Source organism: Leucoraja erinacea, chromosome 21 (assembly GCF_028641065.1).
Source record: "Leucoraja erinacea ecotype New England chromosome 21, Leri_hhj_1, whole genome shotgun sequence".
In the NCBI taxonomy this organism is placed as follows: domain Eukaryota; kingdom Metazoa; phylum Chordata; class Chondrichthyes; order Rajiformes; family Rajidae; genus Leucoraja; species Leucoraja erinaceus.
Window position 1 is genome coordinate 16,056,424 of NC_073397.1, and position 26,712 is coordinate 16,083,135.

Here is a 26,712-nt window from a genome sequence, read left to right on the forward strand (position 1 = left end):
ACTGTGGCGCAGCGGTAGAGTTGCAGCCTCACAGCGCTAGTGACCCAGGTTCAATCCTACCTACGGGTGCTGTCTTTACGGTATCCATGGCCGCGTGGGTTTTCTCCAGGTGCTCTGGTTTCCTCCCACACTCCAAAGTGGTTTGTAAGTTAATTGGTTTTGGTAAAATTGTAAATTGTCCCCTAGTGTGTAGGATTGTGTTATCTGGTCGAGCGGACTCAGTGGGCTGAAGGGCCTGTTTGCACGCTGTCTCTCTAAAGTCTAAATACTTCTAACCAGTCGTCGATCTGTGACTGAAACATTAATCGGAATGAATTGCTTTTTCTCGTATACAACCACACTGAAAACTCTTACTGATATTATTAGCGAGAGGATTATGGTAGCTCACTCCCACTGTGATCTTTGCGCACATATAATAACTCACGGAGATCACAGCTGGGAGAGACAAGTCAGAAACACCTGTTGAGTAAATATCAGACAACACATGCTCAGGCAACACGTTCCAAAGTAGTCTTAAAAATTGAATTACGGTAAGTTTTAAAATGGATGACTGATTCCAATCCATCTCAGTGTGTTGGACAATCAATCTAATGGTCACCAGCTTACTGCTCCAACAGAAAAAAAAAAACAGGTTCAATTTCACACACAAAATTGGGTCAAAACTATTGGTAGTACACAGACTGCTGCAGTAACTCAGCGGGTCAGGCAGCATCTCTGGAGGACATGGATAGGCGACGTTTTGGGTCGGGGCTCTTCTTCAGACTCAAAAGCTATTGTCAGGATCGAATCTTCAGGAATACTTATTGAAAATATACCCTGAACAGAAACATTCGACAACGCACTTCTCGACAAAAAAACAAACTGAAACGATAAGGCACAGTTTTAAATGCAAAGGAAGGTACTATCACCTTAAGTAGAGTCATAGTCATCGGGTCATGGAGCACGGCAACACACCCTTCAGCCTTACTCCTTCGCACTGACCAAGATGCCCCACCAAAGCTAGTCCCATTTGCCCGCGTTTAGCCCATAGCCCTCTATACCTTTCCCAGACCTTCGACCTCAGAGATACAGCACGGAAACAGGCCCTTCGGCACATAGAGTCTCTGCCGACCAGCGATCACCACATACACTAGCACTCGGGACGATTTACAATTCGCAGTATCTGGCCAAGTGTGTGTTAAATGTTATTATACCAGCTTCAACTACCCTCTCTGGCAACTCGCTTCCATTCACCCACCATCGACTGAATAAGAAAGTTGCCCTCGGGTTCCTCATCAATCTTTCTCCTTTCACCTTCAACCTCTACTGTGTGGTTCTGGATTCCCCTACTCCGGGTAGGACACCGTGCATTCACCCCGCACCAATACCCCTCGCGGCTGAAGCAGCAGAGAGAAATCAGACGGAAGGAGTGAACAAAACGGGCGTTGGTGAAAGCAAGGCTGCAAATGTCAGGAGTGGGACTGCTTTGCACACTCTTCAGATGATACTTTGCAAAAGAAAGAGAAAGAAAGAGAACAAAGCTTGGTGATGTCCGTCCGGTGACTGTGCTGAGCAGGAGAGCAGCTTAAAGGGGAGCACGTGGCCTGACATAAGGATGTTGATGACTTAACCAACAGACCACCCAGCAGCGAGCAATTCAATTAACCAAAGAGGACACTTGTGCGGAGACAAGAAATCAATGTTTAAAACTCCCGTTATTAAAATTGCATGACTGGTTATCCATTACTTATCGCTCGCAATGGGATTCACAGCAGAAACAGCACAAGTGACGGGTCACATTTGTTTTAAAGCCTCTTTGCAATGACAAAGCAAGATCACCACAAAAAAAAAATCCAACTTTGTGCATGCCAGCATTCCCCGCTGTACAGGAAATCTGTCTCTCTGTTGTGTATCAAGAAATGCTCGTCCTGCTGCACAACAAGAATCCACCCAAATTCACAATAAGAAATCTGATCATGAGCTTCGATTTCTAACCCACAGCTTATGCCTCCATGTGATGTTGTGACCATTCCCAGCAAACTTTACAATGGATTAAAGGACAGGTTTTCTACCCCGTTCCTAGTTTATAGTTACAGCATGGAAACAGGCTCTTCGGCTCACCAAGTCCACGCTGACCATCAGTCACCTGTCCAAACTAGTGCCATGTTATCCCACTTTCACATCTACTCCGTACACACTGGGGTCCAATTAACTTACCAATCCGCCAGTCTTTGGGAAGTGGGAGGAAACCAGAGCACAGGGAGGAAACCCACGCAGTACAAGGGGGAAGCACAGTGGCGCAGCGGTAGAGTAGCTGCCTTGCAGCGCCAGAGACCCGGGTTCAACCCTGACTACGGATGCTGTCCGTACAGAGTTTGTATGTTCTCCCTGTGACTGCGTGAGTTTTCTTTGGGTGCTCAGGTTTCCTCCCATACTCCAAAGACCGCAGATGCTGGGTCAAACCGAAGTACAAAGCGCTGGAGTAACTCAGCGGGTCAGGCAGGATCTCTGGAGAAAAGGAATAGGTGACGTCTACCTGAAACATCACCTATTCCTTTTCTCCAGGGATGCTGCCTGACCCCACTGAGGTACTCGAGCATTTTGTGTATCTATTGGCATTTCTAACTCGTCTATTCTTAACAAAAGATATACATACCCCCATGCTTTCAAATGTTCATCTTTAAAAAGGATCCATCACAATAAGAAGTGGTTCAGAATCTGGTTGGTAATGATAAAACCTATTCAGAAACGACTAGAAAGTTTAAAATGATTTGTATAAATGGGTTGATTTGTCATATTCAATGACTCTGAGCCACAGTGCCAGACACAATGCATTAAAACACAAATGGTCAGGCGACTTATCAAAGTGACAGTCAATTCTTCCACACACACTCAGTAGCCTCCACTCATTCACGTTGTCTGCTGGAGAGTCTAAAATGGCATTGATTTAGCCCTCGGGGGATCAGCAACTGTCTCATAAATAATGGCCGAGCAGAGCATCTCCAGTTACACAGAGAGCACGGAGACATGTACAGCACACAGTGTATGGCAGCAGTTACTGGACTAGTAATCCATAAGCTTGGACTAATGATCCAGAAACAGAAGTTGAAATTGCCCTTTGGCAGCTGGGGAACGCAAGGGTCAGTTAATTAAATTATCGGAGATAAAAAGGTCAGTCTCAGAAATCACCAGGTTGTCATCAAAGTCGGTCCGATTCACTGACGCCCTTTGGGGGCAAAATCTACAACTAAGGGCGGCTCAGCGGTAGAGTTGCTGCCTCACAGCCCCGGGGACCTGGGTTCGATCCTGACCACGGGTGCTGTCTGTACGTTCTCCTTGCTACTGCGTGGATTTTTTTACGGGTGGTCTGGTTTCCTCCCACACTCCAAAGACATACAGGTTTATAGGTTAATTGGCTTTGGTAAAATTGTAAATTGTCCCTAGTGTGTAGGTGGGTCCACGCTGTATCTGTAAAGTCTAAAGTCAAGTCATTGCAGTCCAGCCAATATGTAACTCGGTGGAACTGATGCTCTGCAATGCTGAGAACCACATCCAGCACTCTGCACCGCCCCATTTGCTCTGCCCATTACACTGCGGTGAAAACATTTGCCTCGAGATTAAAGTTTGTTTTCGGAAGGGAAGCAATTACCCTTCCTGCTTCATAAGTGATAGGAGCAAAATTAGGCCATTCAGTCCATCGGGTCTACTCCACCATTCAATCATGGTTAATCTATCTCCCCCTCTCAACCCCATTCTCCTGCCTTCTCCCACAATATAGACTCGTCATTGGCATACATCCAAGAAAGGCTTCCTGTTGCTTGTTGTACATTTTTTATGAGTCCAATAAAAGTAAAGATAATACAGCCAACAGAAGATACTGGTCACTTTAAAACAAATCTTCCAGTCCATGTAAGCAGAGATAAAGCAGAACCCTGCTGTTTAGATCCTAATCGCCAGCCAGCCAGCACACTAACTCACCAACCAACATTAGCTCCCATTTGCTGCTGACAACATTTGTCAATGGTCTGAACGAGGGTCTCGACCTGAAACGTCACACATTCCTTCTTTCCAGAGATGCTGCCTGTTCCGCGGAGTTACTCCAGCATTTTGTCTATCTTCAGTGTAAATCAGCATCTGGAGTTCCTTCCTGCACAATTGACAATGGTCACCTGTTTCCAAGTGGAACAGTGCGTGGCCTCGCTCCTCCCCGTCACTTTTCTCACCTGCAGCCCAACAATCCTCCAGGACAGACACAAAGATGGTGGAGTAACTCGGCGGGCCAGGCAGCATCTCTGGCGATCCTTCAAAATCCCCACGCTCCGCCAATGCGTAGGAGAAGGCAGGAGAATGGAGGCGAGAGGGGAAGATGGATCCGCCATGGTTGATTCAAGCACATTCCTCACCACTGCGCCACCAGCTGTCTCAGCCCCAGGATTTTCACGTCCTTCTCTACACCATGAAATTCCACCATTCCCTCGACATGTTGACCCTGCCTTAAATCAAGAAACAAGCGCCCCGACACAAAACGTCACCTGCCCATTCTCTGGAACTCCGGGCCGGAATCTCCCCCCACCCCCCACACCAAGGTCGTGACATCTGTTGGTCCGGCAAAATGAATAATCCAGAAAGGCGCTGAAACCAAGGATGCCGGGAAAAAATAATTGGTGCTGGTCCGGCAAAACGAACAATACGGCAAAGCTCTGGAACCAAGGGTGCCGGAAAACCAGTGGTGGACCTGTGCCCCACTGAGCAGAGGCAAGTGAGGAACATTTGAGGAACAGACAAAATGGGTAGGAAGGAACTGCAGATGCTGGTTTATATCGAAGAAAGACACAAAATGCTGGAGTAACTCAGCAGGACAGGCAGCATTTCTGGAGAGAAGGAATAGGTGATGTTTCGGGTCGAGACCCACCTGAAACGTTATCCATTCCTTCTCTCCAGCGATGCTGCCCGTCCCGCTGAGTTACTACAGCATTTTGTGTCCACATATGAGGAACATATTGGCTGTGTCTCCATAGCTGCACCTACCTTGCGATTTCCTTCCTGTTCACCAACTCCTGGTGATCAGGTGCGGTGCCAGCAGCCTCGCCCCCTTTCTCCGGACCTTGCGGCCTTGGCAGCAGCGCAGACAAAGCACGACCCTCGGCACTGTGAGCGCTCGGGCTCTGCGCTCCCTCCCCCGCCGACTGGCTCCTGCTGTCCGACTGGGAATTGCACTTCATGGCCTGAAGCCTCGCCAACGGGACCACGTCGCAGTTCTGCGGCCGATGCCACACGGTCTGCTTGGTGAGGGCATTGTAGTAATAGAACCGGTTGTTGTTCTGGTCAAACAGCTCCCACCACTGGTTGTCGCCGGACTGCCTGACACGCACATGCTGGGGCGGATCCCAGCCACACTCCCCCGTCACCAGGTTAACGTACATACGCTCCCTCGTCCTCGGCTCGATGATCTCCACCCAATCTGAGCTGAAGGGCAGATAAACAAAAGTGGTGAGAAATACATTCACTCTGCCTAGCAAATCCAAGTTCAAGTTTCAAGTTCAAGTTTACATTTATTGTCACATGCACCAATTGGTACAGTGACATTTGGGTTGCCATACAGCCATACAAATAAAAAAAGGAACTCAACACACGATTGAATTTAACATAGACATCCCCACACATGGACTTTAGAAATGCAGCACAGAAACAGGACCTCCCATGCCAACCAGCGATCCCCCCCATACACTAGCACTATCCCACACGCACCAAGGACAATTTACAATTTGAAAAAAAATCAAAGCCAATGAACCTACAAACATCTTTGGAGTGTGGGGGAATGTACAAACGGCGTACAGACGGCGCCCGCAATCAGGATCCAACCCGGGTCTCTGCCGCTGTACGGCAGCAACTCTCCCGCTGCACCACCGTGCCGCCATCTCGTGGGATAAAGGGTATTTGGCCCAGGCCAATACTACAGAAGTCTAGTTTAATTTATTGTCATAAGATGCACTTCAAATGCAAATAGCTTGAACAATCTTTAGAGATATAGCATGGAAATGGGCCCTTCAGGCCAACCAAGTCCAAGACCCTAAGTGTAGTTTAGAGATACAGTATATAAACAGGCCCTTCGACCCACCGAGTCCACGACGACCAGCAATCACCACGTACACTAACACTATCCTACACGCACTAGGCACAATTTACAATTTTTTCTGAAGCCAATTAACCTGCAAATCTGTATGTATTTGGAATGTTGGAGGAAACCAGAGCAGGCGGAGAAAACCCACGCGAGCACAGGGAGAACGTGGGTGACACGTTGGCGCAGTGGTGGAGTTGCTGCCTTACAGCGCCAGAGACCCGGGTTCGATCCCGACTACGAGTGCTGTCTGCACGGAGTTTGTACGTTCTCCCTGTGACCTGCATGGGTTTTCTCTGGTTGCTCGAGTTTCCTCTCACATTCCAAAGACGTACAGGTTTGTAGGTTAATTGGCTTTGGTAAAACTGGAAATTGTCCATAGTGTGTGTAGGATAATGTAAGTGTGCAGAGATTGCTGATCGTCGTGGACTCGGCAGGCCGAAGGGCCTGTTTATATACTGTAGCTCTAAACTGCATTGAGGGTAGAAACTCCGTACATACAGCACCCGTATTCAGGATCAAACCAAGGTGTCTGGCACTGGAAGGCAGCAACTCTACCACTGCGCCACCATGTCCCAGTTCAATCGTAAAGACTATGAATAGCAACATTCCTAACTGGAGATTTGTGCAAGTCCAATTTTGGACCGGTTTCATTGCCTGGCATTGACACCCATCCGCCTGCAAGGTTCCAAACAATTACCCATACAACACGATACACCACATTCAACAACGCCATGCGAGCGGACTTTATCCAGCGACTTCCTGTGTGGTACTCCATCAAACCTTTTCTGGAAATCCATACGCATGTCATCCCAGTCACTGCTTCCATCAAGTTAGCATAACAGCGCCAACAATTTCCAAAGCAATGCTAGGAATCCCCGCTGACTGCCAACCTGTCCATATGCTCACAAATCGCATCCTGTATAAAACCTCTCAACAGCTTGCTTAAAAGTCTCAGACTTCTAATTTCTGGAGTCTGATTTCTTCTATCCTTAAATAATAGTCTGCGTGAGCCTCCCGTCTACCCACGGCAACCTCAAGCCACTGTGATTACCAGCCAGAGTCACTAATATCACATTTTTTTGTTGTAATGCAACGGTGCAAATGAAACCAACTATTCCATAGCTTGAAGCACTATAATCTAAACCAAGACTCCAAGTAATAATTGCAAACAATTTTCAGCTACATACCAACCAACGGCAAAACAATGCTGCTAGCTATTGGAAGCCAATGCCAACTACCTAGTTCACGTGACACAGAATGCTGGAGGAACTCAGCGGGTCACCTATTCCTTTTCTCCAGAGATGCTTCCTGACCCGCTGAGTTACTCCAGCATTTTGTGTCTATCATTGATGTAAACCAGCACCTGCAGTTCCTTCCTACATATATCAATGTAGGTTCTCAGGTTCAGTTATATACTTCTCCTTCCCCTTAGCCCATTAATCTCCAAGAAGACAAATGCAGTTTTGTTTTGAAAATATTTCCTGGCTTCACTAATCAAACCTTCCCATTATTGTTAGTCCCTTTTAGCTTCGGACGATAGCTAAAGTAAAACAATTCCTCCAGTTGGACGACCTCGAAACGATCATCCACACATTTATCTCCCTCCGTCTCGATTACTGCAACTCCCTTTACACTGGTATCAGCCAATCTTCCCTGTCCCGCCTGCAACTGGTCCAAAACGCCGCAGCGAGACTCCTGACGGGCACCCGAAAAAGGGACCACATCGCCCCGATTCAGGCCTCTCCACTGGCTCCCTGTGCGGTTACGAATAAATTTAAAGATCCTTCTTTATGTTTACAAAGCCCTTTATGTTTACAAAGCTTGCCCCCACCTACATCAAAAGCCTGCTTATCCACCACACCACCTCCAGGTCCCTCAGATCAGCCGACTTGGGGTTACTGAACATCCATAGGCTAGGTCTAGGCATAAGATCAGGGGCGACCGCGCCTTTGCGTTAGCAGCTCCGAGACTGTGGAACACCATCCCTCTTCCCATCAGAAGAGCCCCCTCCACCGACTCTTTTAAGTCAAGACTTAAAACTCATCTTTACTCTCAAGCCTTTCTTGACGTCCTCCGAGGGAGGGCTATATGTATTTATGTATGTACTTAATCTATGAACCACTGTTGTATAACGTTAGTACCTCCACCAATGTAAAGCATATTGGTCAACGTGAGTTGTTTTTTTAAAAGTGCTATAGAAATAAAAGTGACTTGACTTTTCCCAAATTATTTTAGCACACTCTTAATTATTTAAATCTTTATTTAATTAATATTTCTATCTGCTTGACACATGCCTGACGAGATATGAAATGATATGGTATGCTTGCCTTCATTGGCCAGGGTATTGATTACGAGAGACTGCACGATAGCGCAGAGGTACAGTTTCTGCTTTACAGCGCCAGAGACTCGGCTCCACGTCAACCAGTAATTCCCACACACTAACACTCTCTTACTGTAGATCAGTGTCACTCATGTTATGAGTCATGCTTTTGTAGTTACACCCACTAGCGTTACAGTAACCACTCCTTGCCTGGTTTCCTTAGAATTAGAGAGACGTGCAAGTGGGAAGTCATATTTGCAACGTCTTTGGACCTTTATCTTGGAGTAAGGCTTCAGTTATTTACAACACTTACACACACTAGGAACAATTTACAATTTGACCAACCCAATTAACCTACAAATCTATACACCTTTGGAGTGTGGGAGGAAACCGAAACTCACTGAGAAAACCCATGCAGGTGATGGGGAGAACCTACAAATGCAGTCCAGACAGTACCCGCAGTCAGGTTGGAACCCAGGTCTCTGACGCTACAGAACAGCAACTCTACCACAGCGTCACCGTACCAACTACAGATGGGTGTGAAATTATGAGGTGCACAGATGGACTTGACATAATCTTTATCCCCCCTAAGGAAATGTTAAAGAATAGAGGGCATAAGTGTGAGGGGCAAAATTTAAAGGAATGGTGCTGGGCAAATATTGTTTTCCCACAGAGAGTGGCGTGGGTCTGTTATGTGCCACCAGGGATAATGGTGATAGCAGATACAATAGTGGTGTTTACAAGGTTTTTAGCGAGGCACATGGATACGCGGGGAATGGAGGGATGTGGATCGTGTGCAGAGGAGAATAGTTTATCTTGCCATCATGTTCGGGGGGGGGGGGGGGGGGGGGGGGGATAGCCATCGAGGGCCAAATGGCCTGTTGCTGTGTTGTACTGTTCATTTTTCCAAATCAAAGTGCTATTCATCATTTTAACTTCACTTTCCCGTATATTTTTATATTGGAGGTGTTTCAGGTTTGCATTTACGAGCACAACTTAGCTTCTTATCAAATGATTGTGTGTTCTTGGGAGGCCAATAGAAAAGTTGTCAGAAGTATAAAAATCAACCCGGGAGGCTGCGCTGTTAGTTGACATTGGCTGTCGATGACTAACAGCAATATTATGTTATTAGTAGGTATGCAGCTAAAGTTGTTTTAGAGTGTAATTACTACCTCGTATCTTGGTATAGATTATGATGCTTCGAGCTATGTCGTAACTGGTTTCATTTGCCCCACCTAATCGTTGACAGATAGCCGACATTGGCTTTCAACAGCAGTGTTATATAACTCATGTCAGTGTGTGCAAATGATTCCAGACATCTTGCCTTAACCATGAAAGTCTACTTCTTCAGCAGTGAGTTCAAAACATTGTTAATAGCGTTGATGCCTCACAAATTTAGAAAATCAACATGAATGGTGACCATCATTTTCCAAATGTTTCTTTCTTAGAAGATTGGACAGTGCATGAAAAAAAATGGATGTTGAGCTTGAATCGTCTCAGGTAGTACTCTTGTTCCACTTGAACCTCCACCCAAATGTTCTTAACAAACACTCATAACAAAACGTTTCTCCCGCATGGGCACACCAACCCTTTCCTTCAGTGCACCCACTGACACATATATTCCCTATACCAACAAGGCCCATTTATAGAAGATGACACAAAATCAGCGGGATCAGGCAGCATCTTTGGAGAGAAGGAATAGGTGACATTTCAGGTCAGGACCCTTCTTCTGACCAAGAGTGAGGGGAAAGGGAGAGATATGAAAAGGTACATAAAACAATTGATATCCATTCATTTATTCCATGTATCTTCTCCATTTCTCGTTTCCCTTTCACCTGACTCTCTAAGTGAAGTTTGTGTCTATCTTCGGTGTAAACCAGCGTCTGCAGTTCCTTTCTACACAAATTCCTCTTTCTGCCTGACACGCTGAGAGTTACTATAGAATGTCTTTCAAGGGGTATCCTCTTGATGCAGGATAATTGTTGATGTTAAGGAGGTCAATTACTAACCAGCAGCTTAAGGATAAACAAGCAAATCTTTAAAACTGAGATGCTCTAATCTTGTGTCACACAGAGAGTGGTGAATCTCTGGAACTCCTGCCCCATCAAGTCACACAACTTCCTCTTAAACAAGGTGCCAATGTTGTCAATGCTGCGGGAGTTACCGGTTTAACAAGCTGTTCGATATTTAGTTTAGTTTATTGATACCGAGGTACAGTGAAAAGCTTTTGTTGCGTGCTAACCAGTCAGTGGAAAGAAAATACATAATTGTAATCGAGCCATCCATATAGTGTACAGACACGTGCTAAAGCGAATGACGTGAATATCGTTTAGTGCAAGATAAAGTCCAGTAAAGTCCGATCAAAGATAGTCCGAGGGTCTCCAATGAGGTAGATAGTAGTTCAGGACCGCTCTCTAGTTGGTGACAAGGATGGTTCAGTTGCCTTAAAACAGCTGGGAAGAAACTGTTCTTGAATCTGGAAGTATGCGTTTTCACACTTCTGTACCTCTTGCCTGATGGGAGAGGGGAGAAGAGGGAGTGGCCAGGGTGTGACTCATCCTTGATTATGCTGCTGGCCAAAGATCTTATAGCAGAGCAAGATGGGTTACTCTCACGCAAACGTGTAGTGCGCTCATGGGCGGATTCATGGGTGATTATAGGACTCATTTTAGCAACCAGTCCCCGCCATCTTGTTCCGCCATCTTGCTCCGCCATCTTGTTCCGCCTTCTTGCTTCCGGCCAAAGATCGGATCTTTGTTTCCGCAGTGGGGAGAGGGAGTGAGCGGCCCGGGGCAGCGGGGAGAGGGGATGTGGGGCCCGGGGAGAGGGAGTGAGCGGCCCGGGGAGAGGGAGTGTGCGGCCAGGGGCAGTGGGGGGGGAGACATTGTAGTGTGGGGGCAGGCGAGAGAGTGCCGGGGGGGGGGGGGGGGGGGGGGGGGGGGGGGGGTGGGGGGAGAGATAAGGCCTAGTGTGTGTGAAGTTGTGGGGAGGTTTACAATGTTTCTTATTTAATGTCCCTTGTCTAGTCTGAAATAAAGTTCATCATTGGATCAGAAGAAATATAATTGTGTGTGTTATATGATTATATACATTTATATCACATTCATGTATGTGTGTTTATAAACATTTTATTCTTTAACAAGAATTAACAGAATTATGAACTAACAGAATTATGAATCTAGTTTTCACGGGGCGACTTGACGCAAGATGTAGCCAGAGTGGAGTGGTCGTGCTCTAGCACGATATCACACGATATAACGGGGCTAGAGTAAAGAGTTGCCACGATACTCGGCAATTCTGTCATTTGTGCGAGTGACTTGTCCGTCTCCCGATCTTTCCCGTTAATCGTGAATGAGCATCGTGGACTGTAGTGTAGTTAATCACGTGGCACAAATGATGTTACTTTGTTGTCACACACTATATTGTTTTTTTTCAACCGAGCTCTTTAATGAGCTGAAGAATAATATGTGTTTTTTTAGACAAATGTTGTTTGGTGCGATGCACCTTCTCTCAATATGTGCAAGAAGTCGTCTTTTTATTTTGTCAAATATGAATAAAGACTGTGTCTCACATTGACCGTGATGATTGTGTTATTTTATGATCTACTGAGAGGTGAAACTTTCAGTCTGAAGAAGGCTCTCGACCCGAAACGCCACCCGTTCCTTCTCTCCAGAGATGCTGCCTGTCCCGCTGAGTTGCTCCAAGCAACTGGTGTCTATCTTCAAAGGACTGACCAGGACTGCCTCTCTCTCTGTTTAAGAAGGAACTGCAGATGCTGGAGAATCGAAGGTTACACAAAAAAGCTGGAGAAACTCAGCGGGTGCAGCGGGGCCGAAACGTTGTCTATTTCCTTCGTTCCATAGATGCTGCTGCACCCGCGGAGTTTCTCCAGCATTCGCGTGTGTGGGGTGGAGTTGGTTGGGGGGGGGGGGGGGGGGAGAGAGAGAGACAGGGTCACTGAAACAGGCAGGTGAGATTTCGCATCCACCTTGTGTGTGCCTCTCTCTCTCTCTCTCTCTCCCTCCCTCACTCTCACACAGGCATGAATGGAGGAACTCCGCGGGCCAGGCAGCATTTACGGAGGGAAATGGACAGGCGACCCATTCTTCAGGCTGTCTTATGTCTCTCTCTCTCTCCCTCCCCCCCCCCCCCAACCCCCCCCCACACACGCGAATGCTGGAGAAACTCCGCGGGTGCAGCAGCATCTATGGAACGAAGGAAATAGACAACGTTTCGGCCCCGCTGCGCCCGCTGAGTTTCTCCAGCATTCGTGTGTGTGGGTGGGAGTTGGGGGGAGGGGGGGGTAGAGAGAGACATAAGGCAGCCTGAGGAAAGGCTCGCCTGTCAATTTCCCTCCGTAGATGCTGCCTGGCCCGCGGAGTTCCTCCAGTTAGAAACTGCTTTCAGACAAAAAGAGACACACTGACATTAATGAAATGCTTGTTAGCTAGTTTTATTAGATTTGTATGTAAATAGCAAACTGGCTGGATTCACTCTATCCAACTTCCGGGTTCACCGTTCGCAGGAGTTCCCACGGTAACTGCAAGAGTTACTGCGGATATCGCACTGGCCCCTACGTTCATAAAATGTTGCAATGCTCAACCACAAGTGTACAAGTCACTCTTGGACAAATTCAAACACGTTTGAATTTTCTCCCGAGTACCCAAGTTACACGATTACCTGCCGTTAGCGCCACGGTGGTCCACGAATGCCGTACTGTTATCGCACGAGGTTCCCACGATGTTAAACTCTGGTTACCTCTTGCGTCAAGTCGCCCCGTGAAAAGGGGGTTTAACCCTATATCACACACAAAAACCTCCCCCGCAATGTCAATTACCCTGCGAGTCGGGTCGGTTCCGGTTACTACAAAATCAATTCAAACACTGCTTGTGAGCCATTTAAAAAGAAATGATTTAAAAAACATTAAAAAAGACAATTACCAGAGTCAAATTTTATTCTTGACAAGAAGTATGAACTGACAGAATTATGAATCTAACCCTATATCACACACACAAACTGTTGCCCCGCAACATTGATTACACTGCGAGTCGGGTCGGGTCAGGTAGGCTCCGGTTACTAAAATGGGCGGGGAAAAATGCCCAGGTTCCCCTCCGTAGCGTACTACACGTCGGCCCATTGTATTTCGCAGGAGTAGCCCATCTTGCTCTGCTCTAAGATCTTTGCTGCTGGCCTTGTCGAGGCAGCGTGAAGTGTAGATGGAGTCTGCGGAAGGGAAGTTGGTTTGTGTGATGGTCTGGGCTGTGTCCACAATTTTCTGCAATTTCTTGCGGTCTTGGTTGGAGCTGTTCCCAAACCATGCTGTGATGCAACCCGATGAAATGCTTTGTACGGCGCATCTGTAGAAGTTGGTGAGAGTTGTTGAGGACAAGCTGAACTTTCTAAGCCTTCTAAGGAAGTTGAAGTGTTGGTGTGCTTTCTTGGCTATTGCTTCAATGTGGGTGGATTTAGTTTAGTTTAAATCAGAGATACAGCCCGGAAACACGGCCTTTGGCCCACCAAGTCTGCGCTGACCAACAGTCTCCGCACACTTGCAGTATCGTACACACTATGGGCAATTAAAATTTTTACCGTCAATTAGTCTACAAAACTGTACGTCTTTGGAGTGTGGGAGGAAACCAGATCTCCCGGAAAAAAACCCACGCAGGTCAAGGGGAGAACACACAAACTCCGCACAGTCAGCACCTGTAGTCAGGATCAAACCTGGGTCACTGGCACTGTAAGGCAGCAACTCAACCACTGTGCTTCCCTTAAATGGGTATGGATATGGATGGACATAGTACAGATCATACTGGCATTTCCTAGTGACAGCGAATCAGTGTGAATAAGCAGATATACAATGATACTCTGTAAATATACAAATCATAAATGGACAAAATTATGGCCCAAAGAGTACACATTAACGAAATCCCAAAGTAGGTCATTTAGGCACGTTGTTGCCGATACTTGGCGTTCTATATCCCTCAAACAAGACTCAGCGAAGATCATTTATTTTCCACCAAAAATGTTGCAGCCCGTTGAAACTGGATTATGCAGGCAATCTCCGTCACATCCTGTGCCCCAAGGGCAATGGAAATACCTCACACCTGACTCAGTATTCATCAAACACCAATTCGTCCGATTGACTACGGGAATGGCAAACAAGTACAAATCCAGGTCCACCTCTGATTTTACAGCACCCTTGGTTCCAGAAGCTTTTTGAATTATCCATTTCATCGGACCAACTGAGGTCATGTCTTCTGAGAGGAATTCAACGGTACGGGAACGTTCTGCCAAGGCCCTCAGTGGCTGAGATACCGGCCCGCAAAGTCAGCCTTGGAAGTCAGCTATAGGAACGCGACTGCTGGCTCCGGCCAATTTCGACCCGCCAATCGGCCGTGGAAGTCCCGATGAGGTTGAGATCGGCCGCCTCACCCCGCCTAGGCGCCCCTTTTATCGGAGGGACATTTCAAGTGCCCTCACGTAATTTTGTCCGGATTAAAGGAGGTGCCAGAAAATTGCAAGAAACTGGATTAAAGGAGTTGCCAGAAAGTTGATGGTGGGCCAAATAAACTACCACATTGAGAGGGAACCAGAGCACCTGGTGAAAACCAACCAGGGTGGACGTGCACACTCCACACCTACCGCACCCAAGGTCAGGATCGAACCTTCTGGAACTGTTCGGCGGTATCACCAAGTGTCACACCTCCATGCCATCACTATTTCGTAATGGGAGGAAAGTGTGGTTTCCACAACTGCAGTTCCAAAATGGATTCTGCCACCATCTTTAGCCTGAAGTGCTTTAGGCCCAAGAATGGCACTTTGCTGAGTCTGAAGTACCAAAAAGGGGAAAAACTATTTGTGTGAGGTTGATTCTCTGTGAAGATTTTATTAAAATAAACTAAATCCCAGTGACAAATGCCTTTATGGAAAGCACTTGACACTTAACTCTAAACACACACAAGTTTCTGATGACGTGTCTGATCAAGCCAAGTAAAAATGTCTTTCTCATATTGCCATTTAAAAGCCAGACGACAAAATAAACTACTGCAGTGAAACAAATACTCCCAATGAGGGAAGAACATTCACAAAAACAATTATTCACCGTCTCAACCAAAGTTAAAATGATAAATTCAGACTGTAGATTGAATTTCTATATTCCCCACTTCAGATTTGTTTCCAAGAAATTACAACTCCTGTCACCCATGTAAAAAAAAAATACAGCTGATCTTCAAATCTAGTCCAGGCAACAAAATGAAGTTGAAGAGGATTAGCCTGATGAATTGCGATTCCCATCATTGTTACACAGAGACATTTCACAAGACAGGGGTGGTTGTAAAAATTAAGCCATTTACAGAGCATGAATAAACAAAGATCAAAATGTCTGGGCCTGTCTCAAACTCCAGATTCAATCACAAATCCCACCTCAATGTGATCACCTCTCTTTGTGGTTAGAAATGTATACATTTTAGTTATTTCACAAAAAAAAAGGCATGAACACTTTAACAGAAGAATAACCAGTATTGGTGACGAGTAACTGTATACCAATTAACTGTTTTTTGTTTGCTTTTTGTTATGTTATCTATACGTACTGCGTTTACAGACCAGTTATGCTGCTGCAAGCACTCATTTAGTTTAGCTGAGTTCCATTTGGTTTTTAGTTGAGATATAGGTCCTGAGGCCCACCCAGTCTGCACCGACCATCGATCACCCACCCATACACTAGTTTTATCCCACACACTAGGGACAATTTCCAGACGTTGATTAACCTACAAACCTGTGCGACTTTGGAGTGTGGAGGAAACCTGAGCACCCGGAGAAAACCCATGCGGTCACAGGGAGAACGTACAAACTCAGTGCAGAAGGCACACGAGGTCAGGATCGAACCCAAGTCTCTGGCGCTGGGAGGCAACAGCTCTACCGCTGCGCCACCCACTTTGTTGTTCCATTTTGGTATACATGACTATAAACACTCTTGACTCTTGAGAAGAAACACCAAGAGAGAGAGAGCGAGAGAGAGAGAGAGGGAGGTCAAGTTAAGAGGATTTTAAACAACATTCTGACGGTTAAACACAAACACAATCATTTGCTTACAACTCAATGCGTTGCCCAAGTTCTCTGGCAGTTTTTCCACAAACAGGTCAGGGAGGCAGGGCACGCACTCCAGGCTTTCCCCACGGGCTCTCTCGTACAAGACGCTGCTCCCCTCTTGACTGCTCCTTTCACCACATGATCTTGCACCAGGCAAGGGAGGCAACACTCAGTGGAGTTGCCTACCAACCCAACCAATAGGTCCTCCTTTACCAGGACAATAGTCCAACAGACCAATTGATGGTCTGTTTTAGATCATGGCCCGGGGAAAATAGAAGCAGCGTTGTGGCTTTCCCAAGCATTCCACAAGCACAGGCTCACACCGATAGAGTTTCAAGAGCGTCGGCCGGTCGTATGCACCAGATATGACCTGGAAGATTGGAATTCTTGTGTAGCTTTCAACAACACAGCACCAAGTCTGGTTCAATGGTTCCTTTATTATCACGAGTACCAAGGTACAGTGAAATACATTTTTTGCATACAGCACAGCAAGACTATCACCGTACATAAGCACAATTCTCCGGTTAGTCCAGAATGTACAGTACAGTCCACTGAGTCCATATGCAAGAGTCGCCATTTTACGCTCCCAGCTGCAGCTGGCCACAAATGCCCGTTGACACCCCAACCCCACCACCCACCTCACTCTTATTCCGCCTCTTTTCCCTGTGCCCTCATTCGATGCACACCTATTTCTTACACTGTTGCCCCCTCTCTCTTCCCTTCCACCAACATCCTTTCCTCTGGCTTCACATTTCGTGCCTCTTCTCTCCTATCACACACGTTTTAGCTTCTTCCCATCTCTGGCCTCTGTCCACCCTTTTGCCAATCGAAACCCACTTGCCTGTATCCACCTATCACTTGCCAAGCTTTGTCCCACCCCTACCTCTTCAGCTTCCCCCCTCATGTGGGATCAGTTGGAAGAAAGGTCTCGACCCAGAAACGTCATCTGTCCGTGTTCCGCAGAGATGCTGCCTGACTTGCTGAGTTACTCCAACCCCGTGTCCTTTTGACACTTGTTTCATAACTATCTTTCTTCAATTCCAATTAAACGTCATCAAACTTCAATGTTAATTATTCCTCTCCCCGCATATACCATGAGTGCTTCCAGCAATTTCTATTTTTATTTGTTACGGTGATAATGAAGTTTTCTTTTTCCTCCCCCAGAGAGAGCGACACATGGAACATATTTCCCAGACAGCTGTGGACTTCATCTACACCACAATACAGACTTCAGGCTCTCTCTGTTCTGTGAACTTCACATGGCAGGAGGGAAAATTAACAACAGACCTACAGACTAAAACCACAACTGTTTTTCTGAAGCACAACAAATGCAAACTGCTGAAAAACAAAAAGAAAATGCTCAAAATAATCAGCATGCTGTGTACCCAGGTCGATGGCCATGGACAATCACCAACCTTGAGAGAGTAGGATGGAACTGCAGATGCCGGTTTATACCGAAAACGGACACAAAAATACTGCCCACATTCATACGATGGGGAAAAATTGTCTCTTTTTGGGTCATAACAATGTCATGATACTAGTTTCAGGAAGAGTACAACTGAATGATTTTGACTGTCAACAGCACAAAATTCAAATTGTACTGTGTTAGCCGGTATTAAATGTTTGAAGGATATCAAAGTGTGATATATATTATACACAAAGATAGACACAAAAAGCTGGAGTAACTCAGAGGGACAGGGATGCTGCCCGCCCCGCTGAGTTACTCCAGCTTTTTGTTTCTATCTGCGGTTTAAACCAGCATCTGCAGTTCATTCCTACATCTATTATACACGCATAGATACACACAACACACACACATACACAATATACACATACATACATGTAGCCTTTCCCCTCTTCCATCCACAACTGCTCTGCACAAAAGGCCTTGCAATGGGACATCAATATTCGTGCAACTGATCCCAATCTCTAAACCACAGCATCAAGCGCGTCCGGGCCTTCTGTTTATTCACCTGATATTTTATACTCCTTTTAAAACACCACGGTACTGCCCACCTTTGTATGGTAAACTTCACATAGGAGGGAATTAATACCAGATCTGCAGACAAAAACGACAGACGAGTCTTATTCAGCTCAATATACTGTCATGCTGCTGCTGCTCCCTGTGTGCACCCATTCACTCTCTCAACCACTACCGCTGCCCCCAACCGCACCGATTAAGGGTCAGAAAAACAGCTGGCAACTGAAATTGCCCCGTTTAAGATGACAAATGATGTGTTTGAAAGAACGAGATCAGACAGTTTCAGAGAGAATCTTGTCGGCTTTTGAGGTTTGGCCCAACCTGTGAACCTCTCGCCAATACGAGACCGACAACTCAGACTGAATACTTAGACAGACAGACACAAGGGAATTATTACAATTTTTATCATCAAGTCTTTTCTTGAATCGCATGTCCTCCAAAAAATTTGAAATGGAAGGAGAAAAATGTGATCTAGATAGGAGAATTTGAATCAACAGCTGTCCTTTGAAATATTGCATTACACCTCGTAAGGCTTTTTTTTTTGTCCAAGCCATTGAGATTATTTTACACTTTATCTCCATTTTATATCTTCTCCCCTCTGGCAGAAGATACAAATATATGACGGCATACACAGCAAGCGTAGACTGGGCGATTGTTTCACTGAACACTTGCACTCGGTCTGTTTTGGCCTGCATGATCTCCCGGTTGCCCCACACTAACTCCCTTACCCATTCCTGGACTGACCTTTCTGTCCTGGGCCTCCTCCAATGTCAGAATGAGGCCACATGCAAATGTTATTACGCTTGGGCAGCTTACAACCCAGCAGAATGCATTTGATTTCTCTAATTTCAAGTAACTTGGTATTTACTCCCCCTCTCTCTGCACTCCCCCATCCAACAATGGGCCATTATGGACTCCACGCTTCCTGCGATCATCTGTTGCCGGCCCTGGCCTCCTCTATCTTTCAGTCTGGAGAAGGGTTCCAAGCTGAAACAACACCTATTCCTTTTCTGCAGAGATACTGCCTGACCTGTTGAGTTACTCCAGATTCAGGAGCAGCTCCTTCCACCTCGTGTCAGGCCATTATCAGACTGACCCTGCAATTCCGACCCAAAACGTCACTTAGCTATGTTCATCAAGGACGCTGCCCGACTCGCTCAGTTACTCCAGCATTTTGTGTTGTTCCTTGGGAAACCAGCATCTGAAGTTCCTTGTTTCTACAGGATGGCTATATTGCGTTCTATTGCCGAGGTGGGGTTAGCTTTGGGTGGATCAGTATAAAAACAGGATAGCAAAAGAACTATTCCTGAACCTGGTGGTGTGCGACTCCAGGCTTCTGTACCTCCTGTCCGACGGCCACAGCGAGAAGAGGCAATGACCCGGATGGTGGGGATCCTTGATGATTGATGCCACCTTCTGCAGCAGGCAATTCACCTCCATAAAGCTGTTCAATCCTCTCTTTGAAACCTCAAGGCAACAAGGGGGAGGCAGCACATGAAGCATAAATGCAGTAGGAACACATCGAGGCAGGGTGGTGCAGCGATAGAGTTGCTGCCTCACAGCACCAAAGACCCGGTTCCATCCTGACTATGGGTGCTGTCTGTATGGAGTTTGTACGTTCTCCCCATGAGCACATGGGTTTTCTCCGAGTGCTCCGGTTTCATTCCCCAATCCAAAGGCGTGCAGGTTTGTAGGTTAATTGGCTTCGGTAAGGATTGTAAATTGTCCCGAGTGTGTAGAAACCAACTTTCACATCCCACAAACAAATTAGCATCAATGTCTTGTTCTGCAATTCCAGCTTTTAAGTAGCATGCCATGATTTCTGGTATCAAATTCGCAAGTCCAGATGGCTAATTAAATAGTGGGTTCAATCTGTTATTGCTATTGAAGTATGCAACTGGTGGCCTTGAGTTTACAGCAGAAAGATGCATGTTTAAAGTTGCATTTATCCTTTTATTGCACACACGACGTCCTCTGGGTAAGACTGCAACTCGCGAATCTATACACAGAGGTGATCAAAACCCCTGAAAAGGTGCGTCTTTACAGTGGGTTGAATGGTAGCTTGTTTTTATTGGCCAGCTGTTAAAAATCCTGTCGCGTAAGAGACAGCTTAGAGGAAACGCCGTCTTCAATATAAAGCTTCTTTGTATAAACGGGGGAAGGGGCTGAACAGACAGTTTTGACCAGAGCAGAAAGGTTTTTCTTAACTCAATGTATTTCACATATTGTCGTATATTTGCTTAACCAACAGGCAACGGTGTTTGTCGGTGGCCATCCATTAATCCTCCCAAGTCAAGGGAAAGCATTTAGACTGAAGGAGGGTCTCGATCCGAAAAGGGCACCTGTTCCGTTTCTCCAGAGATGCTGCCTGACACCAAGCAAAAGACATCCAGCATTTTGTGTCGCGCTTCGGGGTAAACCAGTATCTGCAGTTCCTTCCTTCCTTTCGTCTCAGCTCTCTGAACTCACACAGTACTTGTGAACTAAACATTAAGTAAACTGCATGAAACATTATTCCCTTTATCATGTATCTGTCCACTGTGGGCGGCTCGATTGTAATCATGTTTTGTCTTTCCGCTGACTGGAACTGCCCAAGCCAAGGTGACACTGGTGACCAGATTATCAAAAAACTTTACACTTCAGAGCACAGCTCTAATGACCAACTTGTTTTTCTAAATTTTTGTTTGGATTTGGACAGAAACTCCATCCAAAGAAATGTAGACACAGGGACTGCCAAAGCTGGTTTTGAAAAGAAGACTTGGGAGTGCTGGAGTGTCGGTGGGTCAGGCAGCATCTCTGGCAAACGTGCATGGGTGAAGTTTCGGATCAGGATCCTTCTTCCGACTGATTGTATGTGGGGGAGGGAAAGCTGGCATAAACTGAGGGGGCAAATAACCCTCCTCACCAGCATTGTCCTGACCCTCCTCTCTTCCAGCTTCATTCCCCGTGCCACTCTAAAATCAGTCTGAAGAAGGATCCCAAACCCAAACATCGCCTGTCAATGTCCTCCCGAGTTGCTGCCTGACCCGCTGAGCTACTCCAGCACTCTGTTATCTTCGCCACCCAAAGAAATTACTGGGAGTTCATGTTCTCCATCAACCTCAGTTTTGGAAGCTAAGCAGAGCCCACACAACCCAAAACGCTGCACCCCTTCCCTTTCCTGGAATCTCCCCACCACCCACCCCAAGATCCCAGCCAGCAGCCTCAAAACCACTAAAGTCCAATGTCTCATTTATTTTTAACACACGTGCTCTTTTAAGTTTGTTCAAGACTTTGCATTCACACAACCTGGGAGCTAACAAAACATGATCTGTAAAGAGTCATCACTATCTCCACAAGCTTGTTTGACGTGACTGGTATGAGACATTAGTCTGCTGCCACCTCGAGCCGAAATTCACATCCTTACCAACTTGCGTCGTGAAATCAGCCGACATAACTACTCTCTCTTCTCCCCTCTCTTCGCCCCTCAATAGATACAAAGACCAGATTGCACATACCACCAGATTTAAAAACAGCTTCTTCCTTGTTGTCATCAGACTACTGAACGGATCTTCCATAAGATAACGATGTTTTCACGATCTTCCAATCTACCTTGTTGCGGTCCTGGTGCTTTTAAAAAAAAAATCTGCATTCTCTTTAGCTGTATATTCTGCACCATTTCCATTCTCGTTTTGCACTACCTGTTGTAATATACCGTTTGATTGGAATCATATACGGTATGATTTACCTGGAAGTGTACGACACAATGTTTTTCGTCTGAAGAAGGGTCCCAACCCAAAACGTCACCTATCCATGCTCTCCAGAGATGCTGCCTGGCCTGATGAGTTGCGGCAGCACTTTTTGTCCTTCGGTGCAAACCAGCATCTGCAGTTCCTTATTTCTACACAATAAAACTTTCCACTCTTTATCGGCACATTTGACAAAAGTAAATAAGCCAATAAACCAAACACAAGCCAACAGTCCCCTCCGACCCTCAGGAGTGGAAGCCAGAAATTAATTTCTTGACCACCCCTGACCAACTTGTGAACACATGACTGCTACATGGATGTGCAGGAAGGAACTGCAGATGCTGGTTTACACCAAAGAAGATAGACACAAAATGCTGGAGTAACTCAGCGGGACAGACAGCATCTCTGGAGAAAAGGAATAGTTGACGTTTTGGGTCGACACCCTTCTTCAGATTCAATAGGTGACATTTTGTGTTGAGACCCTTCTTCAGACTAATACAGGGATGCCAACTTAGAAAGAGATCATTTAGAAGAGAATAAATAAGAGCTTCCAAAATGTACTTTTCCAGTAGGGCCTTCACAGTTTGGGCTACGGGAGACACAAATTATATTTGAAGTTCACCAAGGTTTGTGGGTCAGGCAGCATTTGTAGAGGACATGGATAGGAAAGAGGACCGGCCACTTCCAAGCAAGTGATCCACCAGCTGAACACTCTTCAGCTGAGAAAACACTTCTCGGAAATGTAACAAGTCTATGTGATTTGCTGCAAGGGTGTGTGGGGTCATGGGTCGATTGTCGACATGCTCCACAGATGGGAGTTATTACGGCATTCAAGCAGTCCCAATGTGGTCTTTTAACACATTTTACAGGCCGTTGGAATTCTTCGCCCCTCACATCATTAAATCAGGTTAAGTGGCCAATTCCATAATTGGTGGAGAAAGGCAAAGGTTTTTAACGCGTTAACAGAGGCAAGGCTGGCCTCTTCCCTGCTGTCTGGCTGGGACCCCTGTAGATGATGTTGACCCCCAGGGCCACATAGAACGGCTTCTGGCCTTGCATTACATTCATGGCTGGGGGGGTGGGTGTGGGGGGCAGGGCTTGGGAGGGGGGGGGGGGGGGGGGGGGGGGGGGGGGGGGGGAAGGGAGGGCGAGCTCCAATAACTCAGACCTGCCGCGTAAACACAGTTACACCATTGTCTGGCTGGGTCTCCAAACCCATTTCAATCTTTCGATAGGCACAAAATGCTGGAGTAACTCGATGGGACAGGCAGCACCTCTGGAGAAAAGGAATAGGTGACGTTTCAGGTCGGGACACTTCGTCAAACAAGAAGAGTGCAGGAAGGAACTGCAGATGCTGGTTTACACCGAAGAATGACACAAATTGTTGGAGTAACTCCGCGGGACAGGCAGCATCTCTGGAGAGAAGGCATGGGTGAGGTTTTGCGTCGAGATCCTTCTTCAAACTGACGAAGGTTCTCAACCTGAAACGTCACCCATTCAGACGAGAAGAGTTGTCTGAAAAGAAGAATAGCATCTCCTGTGTATATCAGCATTTGCAGTTCCTTCCTCCCCATTCCAATCTTTCTTCCTTTCCACAGTGGTTTCAAAATACCAGTCGCTGAACAGAGGGATGTATTATACAGCTAGTGAAGGCCACTTCAATAGGAGATAAAAATGCAACAACCTTTCATTAAAATCACACACTTATTCTGCAAGAGCCTTGATGAATAATGTTGTAGAATTAATATAGATATTACTGCAGACACCTAAGAAAATATCCCTCCAAAATAGTTAAGTGCTCACAAAACTCATATCCGCTTCACATCACAAAAGATCATCAAGGTCTCTTTGGGGTGGATTGGGGTGGGAATTTCTCACGGGCAGGTTGGCCTTTTAACATTTTGAAAACAGTAAATCTTACAAGATTATAAATTGGAGGAGAAAATCATAGAAATGGTTTGCAGCTGCAAGATATTAATGATAGCAATAATTGGTATTGGTTTATTATATTCACGTACACAAGATACAGTGAAAGACTTTGTTTCCGTGCTACTTCGTCATATCGTACCATAAATTAGGACAATCAAGTCATAGAGTACATTAGGTAGTGCAGGAAGAAAACTACCAGAGGGCAGATATAGTGGACCAACATTAGGCCTTTAAAATTATGAGAAAGTGCAGGGAAGGACAGATGAAGGGTAGAAGATGACAAAATAAATATCCAGCATTATACCACAAAATTCATGCCATGGGAGCAGAATTAGGCCGCTCGGACCATTGAGTTTACTCTGCCATTCAATCATGGCTAATCTAACTTTCCCTCTCAACCCCATTCTCCTGCCTTCTCCCCGTAACACCGACACCCGTACTAATCATGAATCTGTCAATCTCTGCCTTAAAAATACCCAATGACTTGACCTTCACAGCCGTGAGGCCCGTAGCAATGAATTCCACAGATTCATCACCCTCTGACTAAAACATTCATCGAAAACATCGAACACAGCACCAATTGGCACACAATATCGGCCCATAATATCTGTACTGAACATGATGCCAAGACCAACCTTATGTGCCTGCACATAATATGTTGACATTATCGTCGATATTGATAGTGGATGAAACAGATTGCAACTTTGTCGTGGTCGGGGAGCTTGTGTGTCTCAGTGACCCCTAGAGCTATGCCAGCGGGAGATTCGTCCCCTGTTATGGTCTCCCATGCTGGACAGGTCGAAGGGTAGAGGTGAGATGAAGAGCCATCCACTGGTCCTCCAGGTTGGGGGTTGAGCACAGGCCTCGTAAAACAAATGTGTTATGAAAACAGCAACTGAAGGAACCAACACTACTGGGCATGATGCACTTCCAGGGCTATCGACAGATGCTAGGATGAATGTCGATGGTGAAAGCCAAAAGGAAGCCACTGGCAGGAAGGTGGAAGTTCTGAATGCCAAACATAAGCCTTGCTCAATGCCAACAAGAGAGCATGGACACCATCATCATGAGAAGACGCTGGAACTGGATTGGCCATATACTGAGAAGAGAACCAAACAGCATCCCAAGAATAGCCCTGCACTGGACACCAGAAGGGAAAAGGAAAAGAGGGAGACCCAAAACCACCTGGCGTCAAACTGTAGAGGAAGAAATGAAAACAATGGACTTGACCTGGGGTTGTGTCCAGAAGCTAGCCCAGAACACACAGGAGTGGAGGACCTTCCTTGCTGGCGGACATGCCAGGAGGCATAATAAGCAGTAAGTAAGTAAGAAACAGGGAAATATGTAAACATATACTTAATGTGCCCAAAACCTGCTGTCTCTGGTCTCAGGTTTAATTTGGCTCCACTCAATGCTTTCCAAAAGCAAGTCTGTGGGGGCAGCAAATGTTGCCTGCTATCCAAGCAGAAAAAGCCGGTCTGTCTCTGCGCCATACATCAGCTCAGCTTTCCCTTCAGAATCGCAGTGTGAACCCATCTCCACAACATCACACTTCCACACGATGCATCACCACCCACTCCGAGATCCTCAGCTTTCAACTTTCAAATATTAACAAGCAAATCTGTAACATGAATTTTAATTTGACACACTTCTCGCACATCGGCTGTACATTTGTCACACGCCAGATACCTCCTTTTTTACCCTCGCGTCTGTGCTTTGGGAAGAGAGATGGTCCATCACGGGCACTGACCTCCCCAGCATCAAAGGAATCTACAGGAGTTGCTGCCTCAAAAAGGCAGCCAGCATCATCGGAGATCCACACCACCATGTGCTCATATCACTCCTGCCAGGGAAGAAGGGTTAAGAGCCTGAAAACTGTAGCGTCCAGGTTGAGGAACCACTTCTTCCCTTCAGCCATCAGGCTATTAAACTACAACCTCAAAATAAGCTCTGAACTACATAGACTTGGGGGCATTATTTTTGTCTTTGCACTATTAGGAGTCAGGGGATATGGGGAGAAGGCAGCAACGGGTAATGATTGGGGATGAGCAACCATGATCACATTGAATGGCGGTGTTGGCTCGAAGGGCCGAATGGCTTACTCCTGCACCTATTGTCCATTATTGTTCGTTTGGCTGTTTTTTGTATACAGGGCGGCAGGATGGCGCAGCAGCTGAGTTGTTGCCTTACAGTGCTTGCAGCACCGGAGACCATACGGAGTTTGTATGTTCTCCCCATGAGTTTTCTCCGAGATCTTCAGTCTCCCACACTCCAAAGACGTGCAGGTAGGCAGGTAAATAGGCTTGGTAAAAGTAAAAATTATCCCTAGTGTGTGTAGGGCAGTGTTACCTCTACACTAAACTACTGAACTTTTAATATGTTTACGTATCTGTTGTGGGGTGGAAGATTGCAACCTTCACGTGGTCCGCCCTGTTTCGACTAATGCAATCAACTCGACATGCACAAACGGAAGATCAAATAGAAGTTGAAAGAAGAAGTATCTGTTGTGCCGCTGCAAGTAAGAATGTCACTGTTCCATTTCGGGTCATATGACAGTAAAACACTC

The 26,712-nt window shown here is 46.2% G+C and overlaps 1 protein-coding gene across 1 annotated transcript in view; it reads right to left on the reverse strand.

Moving 5' to 3' along the window:
* LOC129707288 (rho GTPase-activating protein 39-like) overlaps positions 1 to 26,712 on the reverse strand; it is a 123,432-nt gene that overhangs the window by 57,833 nt on the left and 38,887 nt on the right. The window contains exon 2 of the mRNA XM_055652226.1: positions 5,008 to 5,445. Within this exon, the coding sequence (XP_055508201.1) occupies positions 5,008 to 5,445 (438 nt within the window). The remainder of the gene's footprint in view (positions 1 to 5,007; positions 5,446 to 26,712) is intronic.